Genomic DNA, 23,441 nt, shown 5'->3' with positions numbered 1-23,441 from the left:
CTTCGCTAAAGCTAGAGCTTAATGAATGACTATATTGACAATGACAATGATTATAGCTCTAAGCCTAACACTAGATTGTCTAGCAATAACCCAATAACTTTAGGGCTTGTTTGGCATTGTTTTTTGTTTTTAGTTTTCTGTTTTTTTTAAAACTAAAAACCAAAAACAGGAAACAAGAAAAAGGTGTTTCCACTTTTTGGTTGTCAGTTTTCAAAATTATCATAATTTTAATAAATTTGACTAATTTTTTTATTCATTACATGATATATATCATATGATTTTAAAAAACAAAAAACCAAAAAACAGAAAACCACAGTGCCAAACGAACCCTAATTTACACTCTCATAGTCATAATTACGGATCATAAAACATGTACGGATCACAAAACATGTATTGTAGTCGTCTACTTGAATACAATTAAACCAAAACTCTAAGTTCATGCCTTAAAAAACAATTACATATCAAGCGAATAAGCGATTTTTAATATTGTACTTATTTCTATATAATAAAAAAAATAAGAAGAAAAAAAAAAAATCATCTCATCTGCCAAACAACAAAAATAACTTTTCATAATTGACAATACCCACAGTATCTGTATATCCTTGTAACATTAGCTGAGTTTCTGCATACAATGCTAAAGATACAATCTTGGGGAGCCTCAGCCCTCAGTAATGTTCTTATTCAGTCTTTCTTTGCACGGGCGGCCATTGCTGCTGCAGGCTTTGTACACACTTGAAAGAAGATAGATGCTGTACACTAGGATGATCTTCATGTCGCCTGCTTTAACAACTGGCTATTTGGTGCACAAGATTGACATTCTCAACGTACAGTTTCAGTTTCCAGAAACATTCTGAACACATTAGACAGTTCTAAACCAAAAGCACAGCCTTATCAGCAGCAAGCCAGCATAATAGAAACATGAAAATCCTGTAGTTCAACAACCTGGCAACCCAGTAAAATAAATTACTTTTAAATCATCTGGATATGATGTAACTTACATCATGTAAGTGTCTGCTATTTGGCATGTAGGTCAAGAGTATAGAGGGAGAGAATAAAACTACTCTAGCAGGAATGTAGACGAGAATATGTATAGTAAGCCCTCATTTTCTGCTCCGATTCTTAGTATAGCACACTGCAAATTACTAACAACCTATAGCCTACAGTATAGGGTAACAAACCTCCTCAAAGTTATACTAATTGGCTTTAGTGTCTATTAAATTAAATAAAAAGGTATTGAAGTTTTAATGGCACAAAAAGAAGCAGGCAAAAGATAACAGTCACTTGTAAAACATATACAGAGTAAATCTTCAACAGAATCTTGGACAAATGACACTCCTGATTTACATGCAAGCAGCCATAGAGGATTTTGCAGGATAGGGGTCATCCTATATGCTCCAAATAAGCACATAAATAGACTAAATGCATGAAGTAGCTATTAACTCGACACAGTCAGAGTGAAATTGGTGATATGCACAAGTGATGATTGCTTATCAATGCTGACTGCATATGCATAAACAGATTAAAGGAAACTATGATACATTCAAATTGGCCAAGTAGATGATCAAAAGCAACCCCAGCACCTAATGGTTGGTCTAAAACTGACCTATGTCTCCCAACCACATCCAAGAATACTTCCGCCCACTAAAATAAATAGATAAAAAAAATATATAAGATTACAACTGCCCTTAGTCTTCTATTATTTTTTGGAATTATAATGTAGAGGATGAACAAATTAACCTTGATATCCATGGGAGAATCAAATACCTTGAATATCTGAAGGATGTTTGACATGTACTACACTTTATGGAATCATGTTCACCAGCTACAGATCTCTGTTAGCAGTCATCATTTTCAACAACTTAGTAAGATCATACGCCTTGAAGTCTTTTCCATAAGCTATGCTCAGATCCAAAGGTGTCCTTCCATCCTATAATACAATTGAGTACAGGCAGATCCATTAGTATTAAATTAGATCAAAATGCAAATGATACCGGCTTTAAAATTCAAAAACACATACAACAACTATATTAAAAGAGTACATAAAAAGTAAAGGCATTTGAGGTTTTTTATGTGGACAATAAACTCCCCATGAGTTAGCTTAGTATAGTAGAGAAGAGTAAATGAAGGTTAAGGTCATTTTAGGTGGACATCAATCTCTTCAAAATGCAGAATATACAGACACATGGAAGTTCAATGAATCCAAGAATGTGGATCACATCATACGTGTCAAGCTATTAGATTTTTAAATGATACAATGTCAATAGATTTACCTTATTTTTCCTCATTTTATCTGCACCATTTACTAACAAGATTTTTGCAATGTCTCTGTTTCTACTTTGCATGGCAACATGTAAGGGGGTCCACCCTTCCTGTTATTGGGAATTGGAAACAAAGTTAATGAGCTCGGTTAAGATGCAAAACAATGCAGGACAAGAAACAAATTCATACTCACATCATCGGAGGCATTCACATCTACATTGTACTTCATAAGTAATTTCACAGTCTGTATGGCACCAACTTGAACTGCATAGTGAAGAGTGGTGACACCATTCTGTAGCAAATAGCATATAGTTATTTCTGCAAGTTAAAGAGTCTACAGACAGACATTCAAGGGAAGATTTACCTTATCCTTAATATGAGGATTGGCACCTTTTCTTATGAGATGACTAATAACAGCTTCTTTCTTACCAATAATGCTGACATGTAGAGCAGTCAGACCATCCTGCTCATAAAATCTTTGATAATTTAATCCATGAAAGAGCTACTCTAGCCAGAGATAATGTTACATGTTAAATTAAGCTGACCTTGTCTGGAAGATCAATCTTGACACCATTTTCAAGTAGCTGGTCAAGAAAATGAATTTGTCCTGACAATGCTAGGCTGTGAAGAGGACTCCATTTTGCCTACACAGTATTTAAAAATTCAGAAAATCTTGAACTAATCTACAATCCAGGAAGCAAACAGATTCAAAGAACAACATAGGGATAGCTTTGGATACTTCCAAATACTTACAGTTGATATTTTCTCAAGATTTGGAGCTGCATTTTGTTGCAAAATTAGCCACTCCTCTGGTTCCAAGAGATGCTCAATCTCTGAAGACCAGTCATTGTCAATGTTTACAACACAAGAAGAATTCTGGGTGATGTTAAACATGAAAAAATACTCAAATAAATCAAACATATAAAGCTGCTTCAAAATCTCAAACAATGAGTAACATTGCAAAGATGGAGGTTCATATATACCTAAACCTATTTCCTTAAGCATACCATCTACAAAGATAAATGGGACTTGTTTATCCTAATTGTTTTGAATACAAGAACACGAACACATAAGATGTTTGACATCATGAAACATTATTGAATCAGCCACATACATTTTTTTTAACTAGGTCTCAAAATATATATACATAATATGCTACAAGCCTACAAGATACTTTCAGGAATGTGCAAGGTCTACCCACATTATACAAGCATACTTGCTTCTCTTAAATGAGCAGGAATGCTACAAACAAATAGAAAGAGTTGATTCCTTGTAATTATTAGTGCACTCATTTAACAGCAGCAAAAAGTTTAAATCCACGACAATTTGGTGCATGAGACCAACAAAAAATGCAGTATGGATACCTACAATGGTTGGAAAGATCCAAACGTGTTTTAGGCTAACCTTGTGTAGAGTAGGGATTAGAAAAAGTACCATATAAATAGATTGATTAATAACAACCAAAATTATTAAATCGATTGTTAAGTTCTACTGCCTCAAATTTCATGCATGATGGTTCATGTCAGATGTTTCTAATCTTACTTCACAAACCGAATAAGCCATTATTGACTATTCCGCAGCAACAACAGAAATGATGGTTTATAAATCCACTTTAGTTTCAATATAATTTGTCTCACATGAGTTACTAACTGATTGTAATTCTGGTGGCAAAGCTCAATTGTAATGAACTCATTATAATTTAATATGTACCATAAATTATTCATATGTTCTGGTTAACTTCATACACATAGATCATATCCTTTGTGACCCACATACTTATTTTATTTACTCTGTAACATGCAATAACATCAGTAATGAAAGTTGCACATATCATGATATCCCTTAATACAAACAAAACTTTCCAACTTGTTTAAATTGTGAAATGTTTACTTGATGAGTGCTTAAGTTTTTCCAACTTACTGTCATATATTCTTTCTTCTATCTCTCCTTATTACATCCTGTATTACACAGAATCTCAGTGGGGTACTAGAATTGAATTAAAACATATACATTCAGCATTCCCTACAAGTATGCACCATATTGTTCTTGAGAATATGCCCTAAAAAATGCTTCATTTCCTTTAAAGTCATCATGTACTCCCATTGCTTTACTCTTTCATCAGCATGTTACATGTGGTCCTAGTGCTTTGCTTTTAGGGACGGGGCTAGTTACAGAAAAACAAAACAAAAGGAGCAAAGATTTATAACCTTTTGCGAGTTCAACCTCATACTTCATTTCTTCATCTTTTCCAGTAATTGTCTCAACTGAAGAGTCTTTATCTTCTTCCCAGTCACTCTCAAAATCCAAATCATTTTCCTCCGCTTCCTGCTCTTCATCATCATAGTCACTCTCACTTCCGTCCTCAGGATCTTCCCATACCTCAACTTTTGAATTGCCAGGAGTCTGCCTTGAGCCAACCACGCTGGCTCTTCCATTTGAGTACTTTAGAGTCACATAAGGACGGACAATTCCATTTCTTCTAAGATTTAAAGGTTTAAGGTAGCCTGTCGTGCAGCATGAAGTACCTCCTGTTGTTCTAGAAGAAACGACAGGTAACAAAGAAAGCTCTTTAAGAGGCAAGGTTGCTGTAGCCCAAGATGCCATACACTCAGCTTCAACTTGTTCTCGACTTTCGATAACTTGATGCAATCCACTACAAAATATACACATAGAGACTTCACTAAAAAAAACTCAACCCAAGGGGTGAAAAGATTACATGTTTATGCAATTATGCATATCCTCAAATGCAAGGTAATTCATGGTCAATTGGTTATGCAACCCACTCCATAATTTATGAATTAGGCTTCGATGTTGTTGTTGTTGTTGTACAAAGCAGGCTTGTCCCTGAACAAAGGACGGAGGGGCAGCCGCCCTGGCCAGGGAGAAAGGCCCATTTCCGTAGTTTTTCCATTTTTAACATGAAAGGGCTATAAACAAACGCCTACGAAATTAGGCTAAATGGTTGAAGTGGTTCAATGGTAGTGACTCTAGTGAAGCCTAGTTAATCATCAAACCTCTTAAGAGGAGAGTTAAACCTTTAAGCCAAGTCCAAATAGGACTAGGCTCGGCTCGAGCTCAATAGCCTCAATATGATTAAGGCTGGAAGAAAAACCTTGTAGACTAGATTAGGCTAAAAAATGCAACACATTAGCAACCAATTTGGATTGAATTATCAAATTAGGCTCTAAAAATGTAACACATTATCAACCAATTTGGATTGAATTATCAAATTAGGCTCTAAAAATGCAACACATTATCAACCAATTTGGATTCAATTATCAAATTAGGCTCTAAAAATGCAACACATTAGCAACCAATTTGGATTCGATTTTCAAATTAGGCTCTAAAAATGCAACACATTAGCAACCAAATTGGACTCAAATATCAAATTAGGCTCGAAAAAATCACATAAAAATCTTCTCGCTTAAGCATACCAACGTAATTGCACTTTCCAAATTTTGAGTAAATATAACCAATAGTTCAAAAGTGCACCTTAGAAGAACCCTAAATCGACTATACTGAACTATTATATCAACGATAATGTGAAGCTAAATTCGTTGATTGAAAAAAGTTATATATTACCTCAGGAACTGCTTCAATGGAGGAAATAAAGCTCAGCTTCAATAAAGAACTCAGGGTAGCTTCAATGGAGGAAAGCAAGCTCAGAGCACGCTTTAATGGAGGAGAGCAAGCTCAGAGAGAGAGGAGGGAAGGGGGTACAGCGTAATAGTGGAAACTGAAAAGTGGATAAAAAAATAAAAATAAAAAAAAAACCGATAACATAAAAAGCAAGAGTGCACGAGCGAGCTAACCGTGCAAGTCCATGTACAATAAAGGTCGTGTTGTATCATGTTGAGCTTTTGTCCTATATAAAAGAGCTCATGTATAGCTCCGAGCCTCGAACGACTGGTATTGTGGTGTTATGTGACTTATGTCAACAATCCATTTGATGATTCATAATTTTTTGCAATTTGGTAAAAAATAAACAGACCAACACATAAATCGATCATTAAACTCATGCCAGACTTGGCAAAAAAAGATCCGAACTTGAGTCAAACTCGAACCGTTTTAATACTTGTGCTTGATCGACCAAAGTGCTAGCTCGTCCCATGCCCAGCTCTATTGGGGCATACAACACTACTACTACCCAAAGTTCACAAAATTACATGCCACTTTGACGCATGATCTCTTTCCCTCTCTTACCGCTAAGGCTCCACAAATTGCCACAGCCAAAATCCACCATATTTCTTCACATTGCAGCAGCAACTTCATCTGAATCAATTGACCAATTTCCAATCAATCAAACATTTTTACAAGAACCCCAACAAAACCCAGCTGAGAAAATTCAAAACTTGTTATCAAATTGCACAAATTTACTTCAGCTTCATCAAATTCATGCTCAAGTAATTAGAACCCAATACTTAGAATTAAACAATGCCCCATTTTATTGGAACAGTTTCATAAGATTATACACTAGATTAAACTCTCCATGTTATGCTTTTCATGTTTACTTGTCTATGTCTAGAGCAGGGGTCTTACCTGATCATTATACCCTGCCCATCACCATTAAAGCTGTTGGACAAGCTTACTCCTTGAAAACAAGCCAGCAACTTCATGGGGTTGCAATTGTTCATGGAATTGAATGTGATGAGTTTGTTCAAAGTGGGTTGGTTAATATGTATGTGAAAGTAGGTGAGTTTGGGGATGCATACAAGGTGTTTGATGAAAGTCCTGAGAGAAAGATAGGTTCTTGGAATGCCATTATTGCTGGGTTAGCCCAAAGTGGGCGTTCTAGAGATGCTTTAGATGTGTTTTTGAGGATGAGGAGAAGTGGGTTTGAGCCGGATGGTGTGACAATGATTAGTGTTGTTTCGGCATGTGGAGGGTTAGGGGATTTTAAGCTAGCACTACAATTGCATAAATGTGTTTTTCAAGTGAAATGGAAAGGCAAAGAAAATGTTTTGATGATGAATTCAGTCATTGATATGTATGGGAAATGTGGGAGGATGGACTTGGCTTATGAGGTGTTCTCGAAAATGGATGAACGAAATGTGTCGTCGTGGACTTCCATGATAGTAGGTTATGCCACACATGGCCTTGCCAATGAAGCTATGGAGTTCTTTCATGCAATGGTAGAAGCTGGTGTGATGCCTAATCATGTGACTTTTGTTGGGGTGTTGAGTGCATGTGTTCATGGTGGGATGGTCGATGAAGGAAAACGTTGCTTTCATATGATGAAGAACGTTTATGGGATCAAGCCTAACGTGCAGCATTATGGATGTATGGCGGACTTACTTGGTCGAGCAGGATTGCTAGAGGAGGCAAGAGATATGGTGGAATCCATGCCCATGAAGCCAAATGTTGTGATTTGGGGGTGTTTGTTGGCAGCAAGTGAGAAATATAATGATGCTAAAATGGGAGAATGGGTAACAAAGCATTTTCTCGAGCTGGAGCCATGGAATGATGGGGTTTACGTGGTTTTATCAAACATCTATGCTAGTAGAGATATGTGGGAGGAGGTTGAAAAGATGAGGGAAATTATGAAACAGAGAAGATTAGCTAAGCTTCAAGGTTTTAGTTCTGTGACCATTAGTATCAATTGAAAGAGTTACCATTTTCTTCTGAACTCATTTTACACTATAAATTGATTGTCGTTTGACATTTCACAAAAATTTCAAATGGGAAGGGATGTGTTCTTTGGATATATACAGTTATTGTCTTCCAATATTGCAGTAAGTAATATGAGATCGACTTGAACCATCTTCAATGCCGTGATTGTTGTTTTTATTCCAAGTAATATTTGTAGTACATAGATCAAACGACGATTAAAACAAAACAAAGACGACAATTACAACGCTAGGAACAAAATAAAACACCATAATTAACTAATTGCTAGAGTTAATCCACTAGTTTATAACACCAGCTTTGAGAGCTTCTTCCATCCGTTTGGCCATAACTTTCAAGCCTTTACCAATAAACTCATCCAAATTCTCGGGTTTCCACCCTTCCACAGGCTCAACCTCGTAACCCCATTCAATAGCACACCCATCGTCCTGCCTTATCACTCTCACCTTAGACACATATGAGTTGAACCCGACATTCCCATCAATGATCGAGTAGCTAAAGGTCATGCTATCTGGATCAATGGACAGCAGTTTTTGCTTAGTCCAGTTCACATGGTTCTCATCGGCATGATCTATGTGGGTCTTAAACCCAGCACAGTAACGGACACAGCCAGGCTGACCTTCAACACCCTCTACTCTAATACACTTGCTCAGAGTCGGAAACCACTTGTTCAGGCCACTAAAGTCTGCCAAGAAAGGCCAGACTTCTTCAGCCTTAGCACCGGCTAGCTCTGCCTGTGCCTTTCCTTCCCATTTTGGTTGATTACTAACAGTTTCCATAACATAACACCTTCTTACTTCTTTTGTTAAAAAGACTGAGTTTGAAGCTGAAGGTGAGCCTGCTGATTGTGCTGGAGTATCTATATATAACCAGCTCAAAGAGTTTGAGATATCCTGAATCTGAGGCAAGTTATTCATAAAGGGTGTGTTTGATTTAATGAAAAAAAAACGTGTTTCCAAATTTCCCTCATTTTCCTTTGTTTGGTTGCAAATAATCATGTTTGGTTCATATAGCCGACCCCGCTTATGGGATTAAGGCTTTAGATTGATTGGTTGCGAAGGGGTGGTAAGGTGGAAATTAAATTATTTTCCAATTTACCCCCTTTTTACTTTCTTCGCACCCATCCTCACCTTTCCGCTCCTATTTTTAATTTCACTTAAACAATTCATGTAAGGAACCCAACAAAGGAAACTAATTTGCAAAATGGTTTTCCATGATTTTTCATTGAAAATGTTTTACGTCAAATCAAACAGAGCTAGAAGCAATGTACCCCGTGATTATTTCTAGTATGGAATGAGTCAATCATCCATGTGATGATGTTGATACCTCATTGGACCTCGTCAATGCTCATTGAAGAATCTTTCAATTCGATGGTGCATATGAAGCAACACATCATGGTATGGCACTGATATGAGGAAGACAAAGATTAAACATGTGTAAAACGAGTACGTCAACATCCTGCTGTTACCCTACTTCCAACTAGATACCAATATATGTTGTCTGATATTGTTGCTGTTTGATACCTACTTGCACGGAAAATGCATATAGATACTAATTTTGTTGTTCTTTGTTAGATTAGAATGTGTAATGAGTGGACTCAAAGAACTGACAGCCCATTTACCTTGCCTGATATTGAATGGAGCCAGTATTTTTGATATGTATCTCTAAGAATGGCTTAAATCAAATTGCACTAAAACATTCAAAATTGGACTAGTTTTTTTCGAATAAGCAATTATTTGCAATTAGTGATTCTGGTTCACAAGGTAAAACTGTAATTGCCAATTTGGCTCACCAAACTACACAAAAGAATGCTGATTGTCTAAGCAAAGTGAAACGCGAATACAAAAATGGTATTACTTCTTCTATACACACAACTCTAGTTGAGATAATACGAAACCATACTCTTGTAGTCTTGTATAGTTGTATGGAAAAGTTATTACATTATATAGACTGTGAAGCAGGATGACTGTCACTGAGCTACCTTTCTCTCTGAAGCAGTTCTCGCATGCTTCCTAGTCCTTTATCAGCAACTACTGTCAAGTGACTCGAGTCTGTCATCTCTTCATGATCAGATGTCTTCCTGTCATACTTATTCAACCTTTGTTTTTCAGTACTATTCTGTAGAGAAATTTTCTGGCATGATTCAATTCCATTGCTCGGATTTTTCAACCTTAAAACGTTCCCCTTAATCGAACCCTCAACCTGGATATTGATCCTCCTAGATGGTGCAGAATCATGTTTTGGCGGTCCAGTCTCATCATTAAACCGAAAAACTTCATAATTGTTATCATCTTTTTTCAAGATCACAGCACCAAGATTGACTAGAGACACAACCTCAGCTCTATTTCTACCTTTAACTATCCCATCTTTCTCTGATATCAGTGTTCTACTCGCGTTCCTGGTTGAATTGACCGCCTTTTTCTCCTGTATCCCCTCCCGGATTTCACCCTCTTTAGCTGAAATTTCTCCTAACTCATTCAAGTCTAAGGTCTCATTAGCATCCATTTGAGATGACTCATCATTTTCTTCATCAGTTACTTGAGAAAAATCAAGAACATTTCTCTCTTCATCATCGTCTGCTACATGTTTTATCCTCTCAGCTTCTCCAATCAAGTCCATTCCATACAACTCAATCCCCTCAGCATTCTGAGATAATTCGAGACCTCCTTTACGCCCCAAAAACTTCCAACCGCGGTCAATTTTGAGATTCTTCCCTATGTCATAGTCCACTGCATACAACTTTATCCCCTCAGCATTGTCAGATGGCCTGAGACCCCCCTTGCGCCCGAAAAGCTTTACTATCCGCTGGTTTCGTACCTTCTTATCGACATCTTCGTAACCATAGTCTTCCCTTACATGAAGTAAGTGGTAAATCTGGTACAGCAACCAGAAGCAAACAACAAAGAAGATTGTAAACTGCACAATCTGCTTAATATGTAACCCTTCACCCCTCTCTTTTCGGATAACATGTTGATGATTCAGTCCAGTTTCTTTCATTGCTTACTGCAAAAATAATCCAGCAATTAAACACAACATCAGAAAAAATCAATCAGAATAATTGCTCAAGAAAGTGACATTTTCACAGAAATGCAAGTAAACAATAATGAAGATACAGCCCCAATAATCGTACCACCGGAGTCGAAATAGAATGATGAAAATTGCTGTAGAGTGTGATTCAGGGAAATTAGGTAGAAAAGTCTTGGGAAATTATATGATTTATGATCAAATTTGGGTGATGATCAAATGGCAGGAACATATTTTTCATCCATGATCAAATTTCTACCAAAATTTCTTGAAATGTATAACATATATACGAAATATTTAATCAAATGTCAGAAATTTCATCAAAAATGTGAAATTGCTACCAAGAAAAGGGTAAAAACAGAACAACATAAGAAAGAAAACTCCCACAAAATTCATCCAAATTCAAATGAAATTACAACCCATTTTCCATAATCTAAAACCCTTTTCAGAAACAGTTAAAAATCATCAATATTTTTAATTTAAAAAGATTTTCAATGCGAATTAAGAGAAAAAATTACAGAGAATAAGAGATTACCCTGTTTGATTGACTTCTTAATCAGAATATTCTGCAAACTTATCTCCAAGCCAAGCAAAAATCAACGAAATACCAAGTTGTATAATCTTTTTTCTTTAATTTCTTGCTTTGATTTTGTACGGAAATGAGATTGTGAAGAAGAGAATTTGAATTTCTGGGTTTCTTGGAGGTTTAAGCGTTGAATGGGAGAGAAAACTAGCGGTTATATTTGAAATGGTAATCTCGAAAATAGGTTGTTAGTTTTTACTTTTTAGTTGTTAGACGATAAAAATATGGGAATTGGGCTTGAAAGAGGATTTGTTGGGCTTTAAAAAATTGAAAACATAGATGGAAAAATTTGCACCTAGGGGTGAGCCAAGCCCAAACTACTTAAAGTATGGTGCTTTAGTTTTTCGAACTCGAGCCGAGCTTAAATCTTGTGAGTCGAGTTTTGACTAAGCATTGACTGAGAAGATATCCAATTGTTCACGAACAAGCTTGACTTATTATCCTTCGTTTATTTGTTTTCTTTTTAAGATGTTTAATTTTACGAGTTTAATTTCTTATACAGTATATAATGAAATTAGTAACTTATTATGAAGAATTTGTTTATCAAGGTGATAAGTTTGCTTGTATTTTCTCAGTTAACTACTGTTGTTAGGACGCAAATAATAACTTTATATTCCTCATTCACTCAAAAGTCATCTTAGAAATATTTATGGTGGTCTTTGAATTATACATGATTGTTAGTTCATTCGGAAGTTAATTTTTCATGCGTTACCCTAATTTTCCCAAACTATATCAATTTTACAATTAAAGCAACAATTATTTGTATAGCTTTTTGCCAACTTCTATTTATCAACTAACCTTATATATTGTCCTAATTAAAAGATACCTTATTCATATTCTTAATTATGAACTATTCCGTATAAAAAATTCAAACACTTTATACCCTTAAGAGCGCTTACTAACAAATTTTATGTGTTTTCTACAACTACTTGGCACTTGCATAAGTTGCATTGATCCAAAAAATGTTACAGTACCATATAATGGGACACTTTAAATAATGAGTACATTGTATGTAATATCAAGAATTAAGTATGTACTCCACGTGTGATTAAAATTTTCTAGCTAGATTGTACTATTAGAGTTTGGTTTGTTATTGTTGAAGTTCATCAGTTGAACTTCATTCTGAAAGAATTTTCCAGAAAATGTAAGAAGAGAGAAGAGAGAAAAACTTGTAAGAGAAGGAAGATAGAATTTTATTATTTCTAAAATAATGAAAAATACAGCTTGATGTTTATATTTATACAAGAGTTAGTTACAGAATCTCTAACAAACTCATAACAAACTCCTAACAAACTTATGCTGAGCTGGAGCTAACTGATTGTGCTGCTGCTGGCATTGCTGACTCTGCTTCCTTATGCTGCCCTGGGCCATGTATTCCAACACCCCCCCTCAAACTTGGCAGGGGTGACTTGACCATGCCAAGTTTGGATAGCAAAACTTCCTGCTGAGAAAGAGAAAGTTGTTTGGTGAAAACATCAGCAAGCTGCTTGCCAGTAGGAATGTAAGTAAGTTCAATGAGACCTTCAAGAACTTTATCCCTTGTAAAATGACAATCAACTTCAATATGCTTAGTTCTCTCATGAAAAACCGGATTTTTAGCAATATGAATTGCTGATTGACTGTCACAGAACAACTGAACAGGCTTTAAATTTCCCAATCCCAATTCATCAAGAATCCTAACAAGCCAAGCAACTTCACTAGCAGCATGAGCCATTGCCCTGTACTCAGCTTCAGCTGAGCTTTTAGAAGTGGTGCTTTGTTTCTTGGATTTCCATGAAATAGGAGAGTTACCAAGAAGCATAACATAACCAGTTACAGATCTCCTTGAACTAGGACAAGCTGCCCAATCAGAGTCACAAAAAGCCTGTAGAGTGAGCTGATCAGTGGCTCTTAACAGAATTCCTTGGCCAATAGTAGAAGCAACATATCTTAATGTATGTTGCAGAGCAAGAACATGTGGGATTCTAGGAGAGTGCATAAACTGGCTTAGAGTTTGAACAGCAAAAGCAAGATCAGGCCTAGTGTTAGTTAGGAAATTCAATTTCCCAACATAACATCTGTATAGTGCAGGATTGTCATAAAGGATTCCTTGATCAGAAAATAACTTCATATGAGATGGAAAAGGAGTATTAGCAGGCTTTGAAATATCCAACTCACAATCTTCCAAAAGCTCTTTAGTAAACTTTCTTTGAGACAAAACATAGCCATCCTGACATTTACTCACTTCAATGCCAAGAAAAAAACTCAGGTGACCCAAATCTTTTATGCTGAAAATATGATGCAAATGAGCTTTTAAAGCAGAAATTAGAGCATCATTAGAACCAGTGATGATTATATCATCAACATAAACTGCAATAACAGTGGTATCAATGCCATCTTTCCTCAAGAAAAGAGAGTAGTCATTTTTTGACTGTTTGAAACCTTGAAACTGCAACTCCTCAACTAATCTGGCAAACCATTGTCTGGAAGCCTGTTTTAGGCCATATAAGGACTTTTTAAGTCTGCAAACATGCCCTGCAGGAGCAGAAACACCCTCTGGAATCTTCATATAGACTTCTTCATGAAGAGTTCCATGAAGAAAAGCATTGTTGATGTCTAACTGAAACAAAATCCAACCATTCTGAGCAGCAAGAGATATCAAACATCTTATGGTTGACATTTTTACAACTGGAGAAAAAGTTTCCTCATAATCAATCCCATATTTCTGAGTGAATCCTTTGGCAACAAGTCTAGCCTTGTACCTTTCAACACTCCCATCAGCATTCTTTTTGATTCTATATACCCACTTACAACCAATGGCTTTCTTCCCTGGGGGTAACATAACAATATCCCATGTATTGTTCTTGTTAAGAGCAGAAATCTCTTTATGCATAGCATCTACCCAGGAAGATTGCTGAGCTGCTTCTTTATAACTTGTTGGTTCAATAAGAGCTTGATGAACACAAATATCTAGCTGTTGTTTCTCAGGAAGGGAGTCAAAAGAGACCAAATTACACCAGTGATCAGTGACAGCATAACAATGATAATCAGAGAAATGAGTTGGAAGTTTAGATATTCTGGAAGATTGTCTAACTGTATCAGAATTAGGTGCTGTAACTGAAGATTCTGGTAAAATAGGAGAAGAAATATTGTTCTGAGGAATAGAATTGAGTAAGACAGAAAGATCAGAATTAGATGCTATATTTGAATCAGAATTTTCACTTAAGATAGAGAAGATTTCAGGAATATCAGAGTGAGGTTGTGAAATTGGTGTTTGAATAGGTAAGAAAAATTTATTGGCATAAGATTTGTGAGGAGTAGATGAAAAATGAAAAGGAAAATGTTTTTCAAAGAAAATAACATCCCTAGAAACTGATATTTTATTTGTGGCAAGGTTAAGAACTTTGTAAGCTTTTTGGTTTGGGGGGTATCCTAGAAACACACATGGTGTTGCTCTAGGGTCTAATTTGTTTCTGTGTGTTTTTGAAGTTGAAATGTAACAAAGACAACCAAAAATCTTCATGTGAGACAGATCAGGAACAGAACCATGCAATTTTTCATAAGGTGTTACAAAACCAACAGATTTGAGTGGCATTCTGTTGATTATATAAGCTGCTGCCATAATACAATCTCCCCAGAATCTGGCTGGTACTTTGGATTGAAAGAACAAAGCCCTACCAGTCTCCAAAAGGTGCTTGTGTTTTCTTTCAACTACCCCATTTTGTTGAGGTGTGTCAGGACAAGATTTTTGCTGTAAAATGCCATGCTGAGATAACAGCAATTTCATATTTCCTTCTGTAAGATCAGGAGCATTATCTGATCTTACAGCTAAGACTTTTGAAGAAAATTGAGTCTGAACATAGCTAAGAAACTGAGACATCAAAGAAACGGAATCACTCTTATTTTTCATGAAATGAACCCAAGTCATTCTGGTATAGTCATCTACAATTGTAAGGAACTGATTACAACCAGTATGAGTAACATGAGTATAAGGACCCCAAACATCTATATGGATGAGTTCAAAGGGTTTACAAGACTTTATTGAACTATTAGGAAAAGAGAACCTAGACTGTTTAGCTAAAGGACAGATTTGACACAAATTTTCAGCTAAACAACCATGAACATCAGTGCCCTTAATAGACTTTATTTTGTCAAAAGACATATGTCCTAAACGAAGGTGCCATAATTTGGCTTCTTCAACAGCCACTGAACTGTGATTTTCAAGAACAACAGCATTATTTGCACTCAAGCATTCTTCATTAAGACTGTACAATCCCTTGTCCAATCTACCAAGCACAATTGGACTGATCAAAGAAGGGCCCTGAAGTAAACATGTATCATTAGTAAATGATACTGATCCTGAAACATCTTTGCATAGCTTTGATATAGACACCAAATTAAACTGAAAACCAGGAACATGCAGTACATTATTAAGAGTAATGCCTGTTTTAAGCAAGATTGTTCCTATATGTTCAACCTTCAATTTCTTTCCATCTGGTATTGTTATAAGTCTTTCATCAAGGACTTTTGAGTATGTTTTAAACATTGAAATGTCAGCACACATGTGATCAGAGGCTCCACTATCAAGAATCCATGTAGGAAGCATAGAAGAAGCAAGACAGAAATTACCTGCCAAGTGAGAGGTCACTGCTAAGCCAAGGGAACTTGAACCTCCAGAAAGTTCACCTTGCTCAGCAGATTGTTGTTTGTCAAGATATTGCATAATATGTTTGTGCTGCTCTTGAGTAACTGACAAATTTACCAAGTCTGCTGATTCTGAAATAGCAGAATTATCCAGTTGAACTGATGCTGCTACTCTCTTAGGTCTATTTTTGAAATCAGAAGGATATCCATGTAGCTTCCAACACTTCTCTTTTGTGTGATTTTTCATCTTACAATGATCACAGTACAAGTTATTTCTGGTGTAAACAAAATTTCTTGTACTTGAGCCTGTAGGAATATTATCAAACACTTGTCCTGCACCTCCAGTAGAATTATAGCTTCTATTGTTACTGAAATGAGTTCTGGTTTCGTTGAACTTCTTAGCATAAAATGCTGCAGATTCCACATTCTGCTGATTCTTGATGTTGTTTAGATTCATATGAGTTTGCTCTTGAAGCAACAAACTATATGCCTTAGTAACAGTTGGCAAAGGATTCATCATCAAAATAGTACTCTTAGTATGAGAAAATTTTTCATGCACTTTCATCAGAAAATGAATTAATCTCTGGCTTTGTTGAGACTTAAACAACTGCTGTGTTAGACTACAGTTGCAACCAGTACAAACACAAGCAGGTAAAGGATCCAATCCATCCAACTGATCCCATAATTGCTTAATTCGAGTATAAAATTCAGGAATACCTTCAGATTCTCCTTGAGATATGTCTGCTAATTGTTGTTGTATTGAAAACAACTGAGGTCCAGAAGATTGACTAAACCTTTCTTCCAGATCTAGCCAAATTGATCTTGCTGTCTTCAGATAAAGAACACTTCGAGCAATTGAAGGTTCAAGAGAGTTTAGGATCCATGAAATCACCAAATTGTTACATCTATTCCAGATTCTGAGATTTGGTGAATTGTTTGAAGGTTGATTCAAACCTCCATCAACAAAACACGATTTGTTTCTTGCTGATAATGCGATCATCATAGAACGCTTCCAATCATTGTAACTTGTTCCATCAAATACTATATTCACCAATTTTGATGTAGCAAGATCAGAATTACTCAGAAAGTAAACAAAATTTGGATTCTGTGTTGAATCAACATCTGTATTTGTTTCAGAATTAGAATTTCCTGAATTATTAGCAGAATTTCGAGGTGCCATTGCTAAATTTCAATCAAACCGAAGAACAGCAAAAATATGAAGCAATTGAGCTTCAAGAAATTGAAGAAAAAATGCAGAAATTAGATCAGAATCGAGCTAAAAATGCTCTGATACCATGTTGAAGTTCATCAGTTGAACTTCATTCTGAAAGAATTTTCCAGAAAATGTAAGAAGAGAGAAGAGAGAAAAACTTGTAAGAGAAGGAAGATAGAATTTTATTATTTCTAAAATAATGAAAAATACAGCTTGATGTTTATATTTATACAAGAGTTAGTTACAGAATCTCTAACAAACTCATAACAAACTCCTAACAAACTTATGCTGAGCTGGAGCTAACTGATTGTGCTGCTGCTGGCATTGCTGACTCTGCTTCCTTATGCTGCCCTGGGCCATGTATTCCAACAGTTATATATGTTAATATTGTATTATTGGAGAGTTTATCTTGTTAGGAGTTTTAGGCAAGTTAGGTATTCTATTGTATTGGGTATATATTTGTGATTAATAGAATACAAAGGCTAAGCCGTTTTCTCCACAATATTCTTGAGTTTAACATGGTATCAGGCTTCTCTAATTTCTTAACATGTACTATATATATATATATATATATATATATATATATATATATATATATATATATATATATATATATATATATATATATATATATATATATATATATAAAGAACATTATTAATGATAAAAGACGAGGTTTAATTTATCTCAAACATTTGTAATACTCCCTAGCTAGAAGAAACATCATGATATGGTACGTACTCCAATCTACCATCGAACATCAAATCTATATCTTTACATGTTAGCTAGTGTATGGTGCTTTGAATATTAGGTTTAGCCGCCAACTATTCCAAGACACATAGCAAGGTATTTATTGCGCGGATTCAAAATGATGTTATCTTCGTATCTACTATATAGTATATACTAAAGCAAAGACCACTAGATCACGTTTCCTTTCCTAATTACATTAATAAAATACATTATTAATTACTTTGTATGTTATAAGAATCATGGATGGATAATTTGAGCATTTAATCTATTGATTGATGTTTTGAAAAAGGTTACATACATTAATAAATGCTTATTATATATCTTTCATACAGTATATACAGTACATTAGGGCCTGTTCTGATTTACTGAACTGAGCTGAATTAAACAGAATTGAGCTATTTATGAGAGAAGGAAATTAGGAATTGATTTGAACTGAAGTGAAGTGAAGTGAGCTGAACAAAACTGAATTGAAGTTAAGCTGAAAAGAACAGGCCCTCATCAATCTACTAAAAATTAAGTATGGTTTGAACTTTGAAGATTACCTAATCATAGTTGGAGCGAGAATTGTTATACAAATCAGCAATTCCAATTAATAATAATAATCGCATAGAAAAATAATTTCATAGACAACGAAATACTTATGGATTTGTGGTAATCTTATATATATCTTACAAAAGATGATTAAATGACCTGTTGGATCGATTATATATTACAAAAATAGATTGACGATAAATGTATTTGGTTTATACTACTTTGTTTGGAATGTCTTGTATCAATGTTCGTCACACATTAGATTGTACATAAGAGCCAAAATAATTAAATTGTTATGATTTCAAGGGTTATTTTGGCCTTTAACTAGGTCTAAACATCTCATACGTACATGAATTAAGTAATAATTACCACTAACATATATACCATTAGATAATAAATTAAAGTATATTTCATTGTGTCAATTAAATGTCTATTATATTGTAATAAATCTCCATCACCATCCTTTAAAATTTTAATGGATGGAATGAAATTTACGAAGAAATCCTATGACATAGGTGGGGTGGTTAAACATCACCATGGACATATTGGCAATTTAGCTTGACATCTTAGGAAAACCAAATTTATTAATTTGCTTGTCTTTTGTAGGTGTAATAACTACAAAAATGGTGTCAACTTCATTTATTTTCAAATCGGTTAGGCCATCAACGAGAAGGAGATCGAGTGTGGACTACTTTACAATCCCATTGAAAGAAATTTGATGCAACCCGAAATTAATTCACAATATAAACTTCTCAAATTAACTTATAACTAAGTGATTATGATGTTTTTTTCTTCTTGATCATTTATCTATTGTATATGTGATGGTATATAAGTCATGTGGGTTATTGATGGGATATCAACTAATATGATAAGATAATCGCGGTTTAGGTAATAAATTAGAATAGGTCTACGTGATTGATGATCACTTGAAAGCTCCCGTGCCCTTTCATGTACGTAAATATGTTATGTGTGTAGGAGGTTGATCTATGCATGGATTATCGAATTTAAACGTAAATTTGTCCATATATTACTCATGGTCATGAATTACTCGCAAAGGGCTCGGGCATGCATGTCACCACTAAACAAATACAATAAAACATGAAAGTAACAGCTTAAAATTGTACTTCCTATATGTTTCTCTTAAGGACTATGGAATGTAACAGTGTAATCTTCAATATCTATCAACTCATCATAATGTGGATTAATCATGCATGAATAAATATTATAGATCTTTATGTCTTTTTTTTTTTTTTTTTTTTACCTTATTAAAAAAAAAATAGGAAGAACGTATAAATTTGAGAATTTATAACAAAATTATACATACATAAACCTGTATGATTAGTTAACACTTTTTTTTTTGAAGGATGGGAAATAAATTATTGGCTATCTAGCATTTTAATTACAAAACACTAATTTAATTATATATTTATTTGAAATAAAAACACTAGTCAAAATAAGTGAGAGAGTGAGCAATGAGCCAATGACTATTACATTTGAATGAAGAGACAATTTAGAATGATGAGATGTAGGTCTTACAAAACCTTGTCCAATAAGTAAAACCCCACAAAACCAATATAATTATAAGAATCTAAGACGACAAAGTCCACCCAATTAGGTAATTAGTGTACTTTGGTAGGCTTAACTTGGTACCCATTTTAAAGTACGTCTTCCATATAAAAAGTGACGTTTGTTGAATTATTAAAAAATATTAAATTTCATTATAAAAAAAATTAGTAATAATTATGCCATTAAACCAACAAAGGTTTGCATTTGCCTTCGAAAATTAATCAACGTATTATATCACTATCATGTAGGGTTGAGCTTATACACATTCGTTAATTTTTTTTTTGGGATAATCACTTTTTGCTAGGCTCCCTTGACCTCAACAAATTTTTACATAAATTAGACATACTATTTTTGCTATAAAAAAAAAAATTAAATAAAAAAAAAATCCTACTGAGAATGAGGATTCAAATATAAGTCTATAAAACTTGGGGAATCAATTGACCTATACTAAAAGCGAACCTAAAGTGACACTTGTCATGATGTCATTAAAAAATTTCCCGCCTTTTTTTTCTTTATTTATTGCCAAATTTGAATGACTTCCAATTTTTAACATACAATAATACTTATTTCCATTTTGACAACACATTTAATCCAATCATACTCAATTAATTTTTTTATTATTATTTTTGTAATATATATTTTATATACTAGGAATCTTTTAGTTACAAATATAGCAACATAGATTAAAATTAAGGTATTGAAATACTTCGTATATCATTATCCAAGATTATTATAATATTATCAATTTTTTTCCTCCAACTTAAAATTTATTTTCATTAAAAATAGAAAAAAATATTTTGATAGCATACTTTGTATAAATCTTAAAATTATGCATAATGTTTGTAAGAACAACCAAACAAAATTATTTTATTATATTATACTGCTCTGTTTTTTTATATGTTATAGTTGGATTTGCACATTTGTCGAGACATAACTTTAACCATCAATATCCTTAAGTATTATTTTGTTACAAATATTTTTTTAACATCATTCTGTATAATTTTTGTTATAAAGTTTAATTATTACCGTGCATAGCACGGGAGTTAACCTAGTAATATAATATATTCAAAGATATAACCTAGCGAAATGATATATAGATAAATCGAATGGAAATCATTGTACTTATAAGTTATAACTAATGAGGATAAGGATTTCAAGATTGAATTGTATGCATTGTCATAATTTAAGAAAATACGATAATATAATTAAAGTAATTCAATTATTAATTTGGGGGTAGGACATATAATTTGGAACAACGTTCATACAAATTCTAAGCTTTATCAATGAAGTCACATACCAACTTTGAAGCATTCATTAGGGTTAATCCATAATAGTAATATGAAGTATGTACGTATGTAGTTCCAATATGCATTAATAAAGTCATAAAAGAACCATATAATAAAACAAATATAAAACCTACAAAAGCGTATTTTATTATGCTAAAATGTGTATTAATTAATATACACATTATATTTATTAATTAAATTAAATTTAATTAATTATCCTCCCAAACTAGAGCAAGTACCTTTAGAAAAGCTACCACTCCACACATGGATTTATTTAACAAAAAGTGAGCTGTATTGTATGTTAATGCCCAACCTGCTGTTTTTGGGGCCTTAATTGCTTTTTCTCTTTTTCTCTTTTTTTTTTGGCACTTTAAACCTAGAAAAGCTGATACTGTATGTTGTTAATGGAGATCAACGTATTCCATATTGCCATTGATCTTTTGTTTGGTACAGTATTTGTATGTATATGAGTGTGCGTCTATCTGTATTTAAAAAATGTTACATGTAGACAGGTAGTCATGTAGGTACATAGCCCTAAGTACTATATACTACGAAACTACGAAAGTTTATGAAGTATTAGGCATTTAACTTAATTGATTGAATTTGATCGTGTTACATACAATTTCAATTAAAAATTATAGGGTTAAATTGTTTTTGAATTATGAAAGCCTAGGAATATGTACCTAAGCTCCATACTATTTTCACCGGACTATACGTGTTAATTAACCTCACTATATCAAACGATGAACCAAAACAATAGCTAGCGAGCAAAGTTGCAAGGTGAATTATAATTATGACTAAACCTCAAGGGTTCAAGTGACAACGTGAGTATGTGACATGATCATGCTTATGCATGTTATACTCTTATAATAGACACTGTTTCCAACATATCTTGCATCTATCCAACATACGTAGTACAATCACCACAAATTGCAAAGAAGCTATAGAAATAAAAGATGACTGAGACATTGCACTCGATCAATCTCCCAACTAATTATAAATTATATAATCATAATTATTTCAACTAGACCCAAATTAAAAGCTTAATTAGTATACTAATCCACAATAGTTAGGAATTAGGATGCTTTAGGTGGGAATTAGTACTGTACATTATATTTCATAATTAAACAATGTAATTATTGTACAATCAATCTATTGGCCGCATACATGCAGTCAAAATCAGCAAACGAGGACTAGCTAGTTTACAAATTAGAATGTAGTTTTGACTTAAATGACTTTACTTAGCTTTAGTTAAAAGTTACTCCACTCATCATAACACGCATTGACAGAAGTAGCATCAATATTTCTTTTTTCAACATTATGTATCTATAAATAATTCAACTTTATTATAAAAATCCACTTGTAAATAAAATACAAAAAAATTAAATTCCAAATATATTTATGGATAAAGTACTAATAATTGGGCTAGCCAAATTTGATTGTGTGGACAAATTAAAGAGTCACAAACCCTTTTGAGGGGTCACTAACATACTTAATCAAAGTCATTAAAGGTGAAACTTAGATCAATGGGGTTTGGAACTTTGGATTATGGAATTTGTTTTTTTTTTTTTCTTTTTTTTTTATTTCCTTATTATGTGGTATATCCCTTTACAAATAAAGAAGCTAATGCATGACACATATATTAAATTAAAAGTATACTTGAAAATCATATTTTAGAAAAACAAATGAGATACTTGCATATCATAACGAGCATTATTATCTTCTAAAAATTCATTGATTCACCGTACGATTTTAATCTGTATACGAACCAACAGAAAAGAAAAAAAAATCCCATTAGAAATAATAGTCATATCTCTTAATTAAATATAAATGGGATGGGTTTCTTCAAACATGGATATGTATCTCTTATACTCTTATTACTAGTTATTTGACAATTACAACGTAGTAATTTTTGGTGTAATTGTTGAGTGATTCACTTGACCTGTTTGACTAGTTAAGAAGTATTTTTGCAATTGAAGAA

The 23,441-nt window shown here is 33.9% G+C and overlaps 2 protein-coding genes and 1 pseudogene across 2 annotated transcripts; 1 reads left to right on the top strand and 2 right to left on the bottom strand.

Annotated features, from left to right (window-relative positions):
- Nucleotides 1-379: 379 nt before the first annotated feature.
- Nucleotides 380-6,019, bottom strand: LOC145634239 (uncharacterized). Its single transcript, XM_081685661.1, has 9 exons — nucleotides 5,842-6,019; nucleotides 4,467-4,912; nucleotides 3,013-3,092; nucleotides 2,805-2,903; nucleotides 2,624-2,722; nucleotides 2,453-2,551; nucleotides 2,271-2,369; nucleotides 1,765-1,927; nucleotides 380-942 (listed from the first exon to the last, which is right to left on the bottom strand). The coding sequence occupies exons 2-8, from the start codon at nucleotides 4,861-4,863 to the stop codon at nucleotides 1,823-1,825; spliced, it is 978 nt and encodes a 325-aa protein (XP_081541787.1). The 5' UTR covers nucleotides 4,864-4,912; nucleotides 5,842-6,019; the 3' UTR covers nucleotides 380-942; nucleotides 1,765-1,822.
- A 358-nt stretch (nucleotides 6,020-6,377) lies between these two features.
- On the top strand, nucleotides 6,378-7,988 carry LOC145634238 (pentatricopeptide repeat-containing protein At1g77170, mitochondrial pseudogene; annotated as a pseudogene).
- Nucleotides 7,989-8,011: 23 nt separating this feature from the next.
- Nucleotides 8,012-9,045, bottom strand: LOC145635541 (lachrymatory-factor synthase-like). Its single transcript, XM_081686847.1, has one exon. The coding sequence runs from the start codon at nucleotides 8,880-8,882 to the stop codon at nucleotides 8,166-8,168; it is 717 nt and encodes a 238-aa protein (XP_081542973.1). The 5' UTR covers nucleotides 8,883-9,045; the 3' UTR covers nucleotides 8,012-8,165.
- Between the last annotated feature and the right edge of the window lie 14,396 nt (nucleotides 9,046-23,441).

Source organism: Chenopodium album, chromosome 6 (genome assembly GCF_948465745.1).
Source record: "Chenopodium album chromosome 6, dcCheAlbu1.1, whole genome shotgun sequence".
NCBI classification, from domain to species: domain Eukaryota; kingdom Viridiplantae; phylum Streptophyta; class Magnoliopsida; order Caryophyllales; family Amaranthaceae; genus Chenopodium; species Chenopodium album.
This window is presented reverse-complemented; position numbering and strand designations above follow the sequence as displayed.

What these genes read in the sequence shown, in the direction of transcription:
- LOC145635541 (XM_081686847.1), bottom strand. Translation starts at nt 8,882, where the DNA reads ATGATTATTTGCAACCAAACAAAGGAAAATGAGGGAAATTTGGAAACA.
- LOC145634239 (XM_081685661.1), bottom strand. Translation starts at nt 4,863, where the DNA reads ATGGCATCTTGGGCTACAGCAACCTTGCCTCTTAAAGAGCTTTCTTTG. An exon ending in TGAGGTTGAACTCGCAAAAG is followed by an intron (nt 3,093 to 4,466) that starts GTTATAAATCTT and finishes ACTGGTCTTCAG; the next exon opens with AGATTGAGCATCTCTTGGAA. An exon ending in ATCTTGAGAAAATATCAACT is followed by an intron (nt 2,904 to 3,012) that starts GTAAGTATTTGG and finishes AATACTGTGTAG; the next exon opens with GCAAAATGGAGTCCTCTTCA.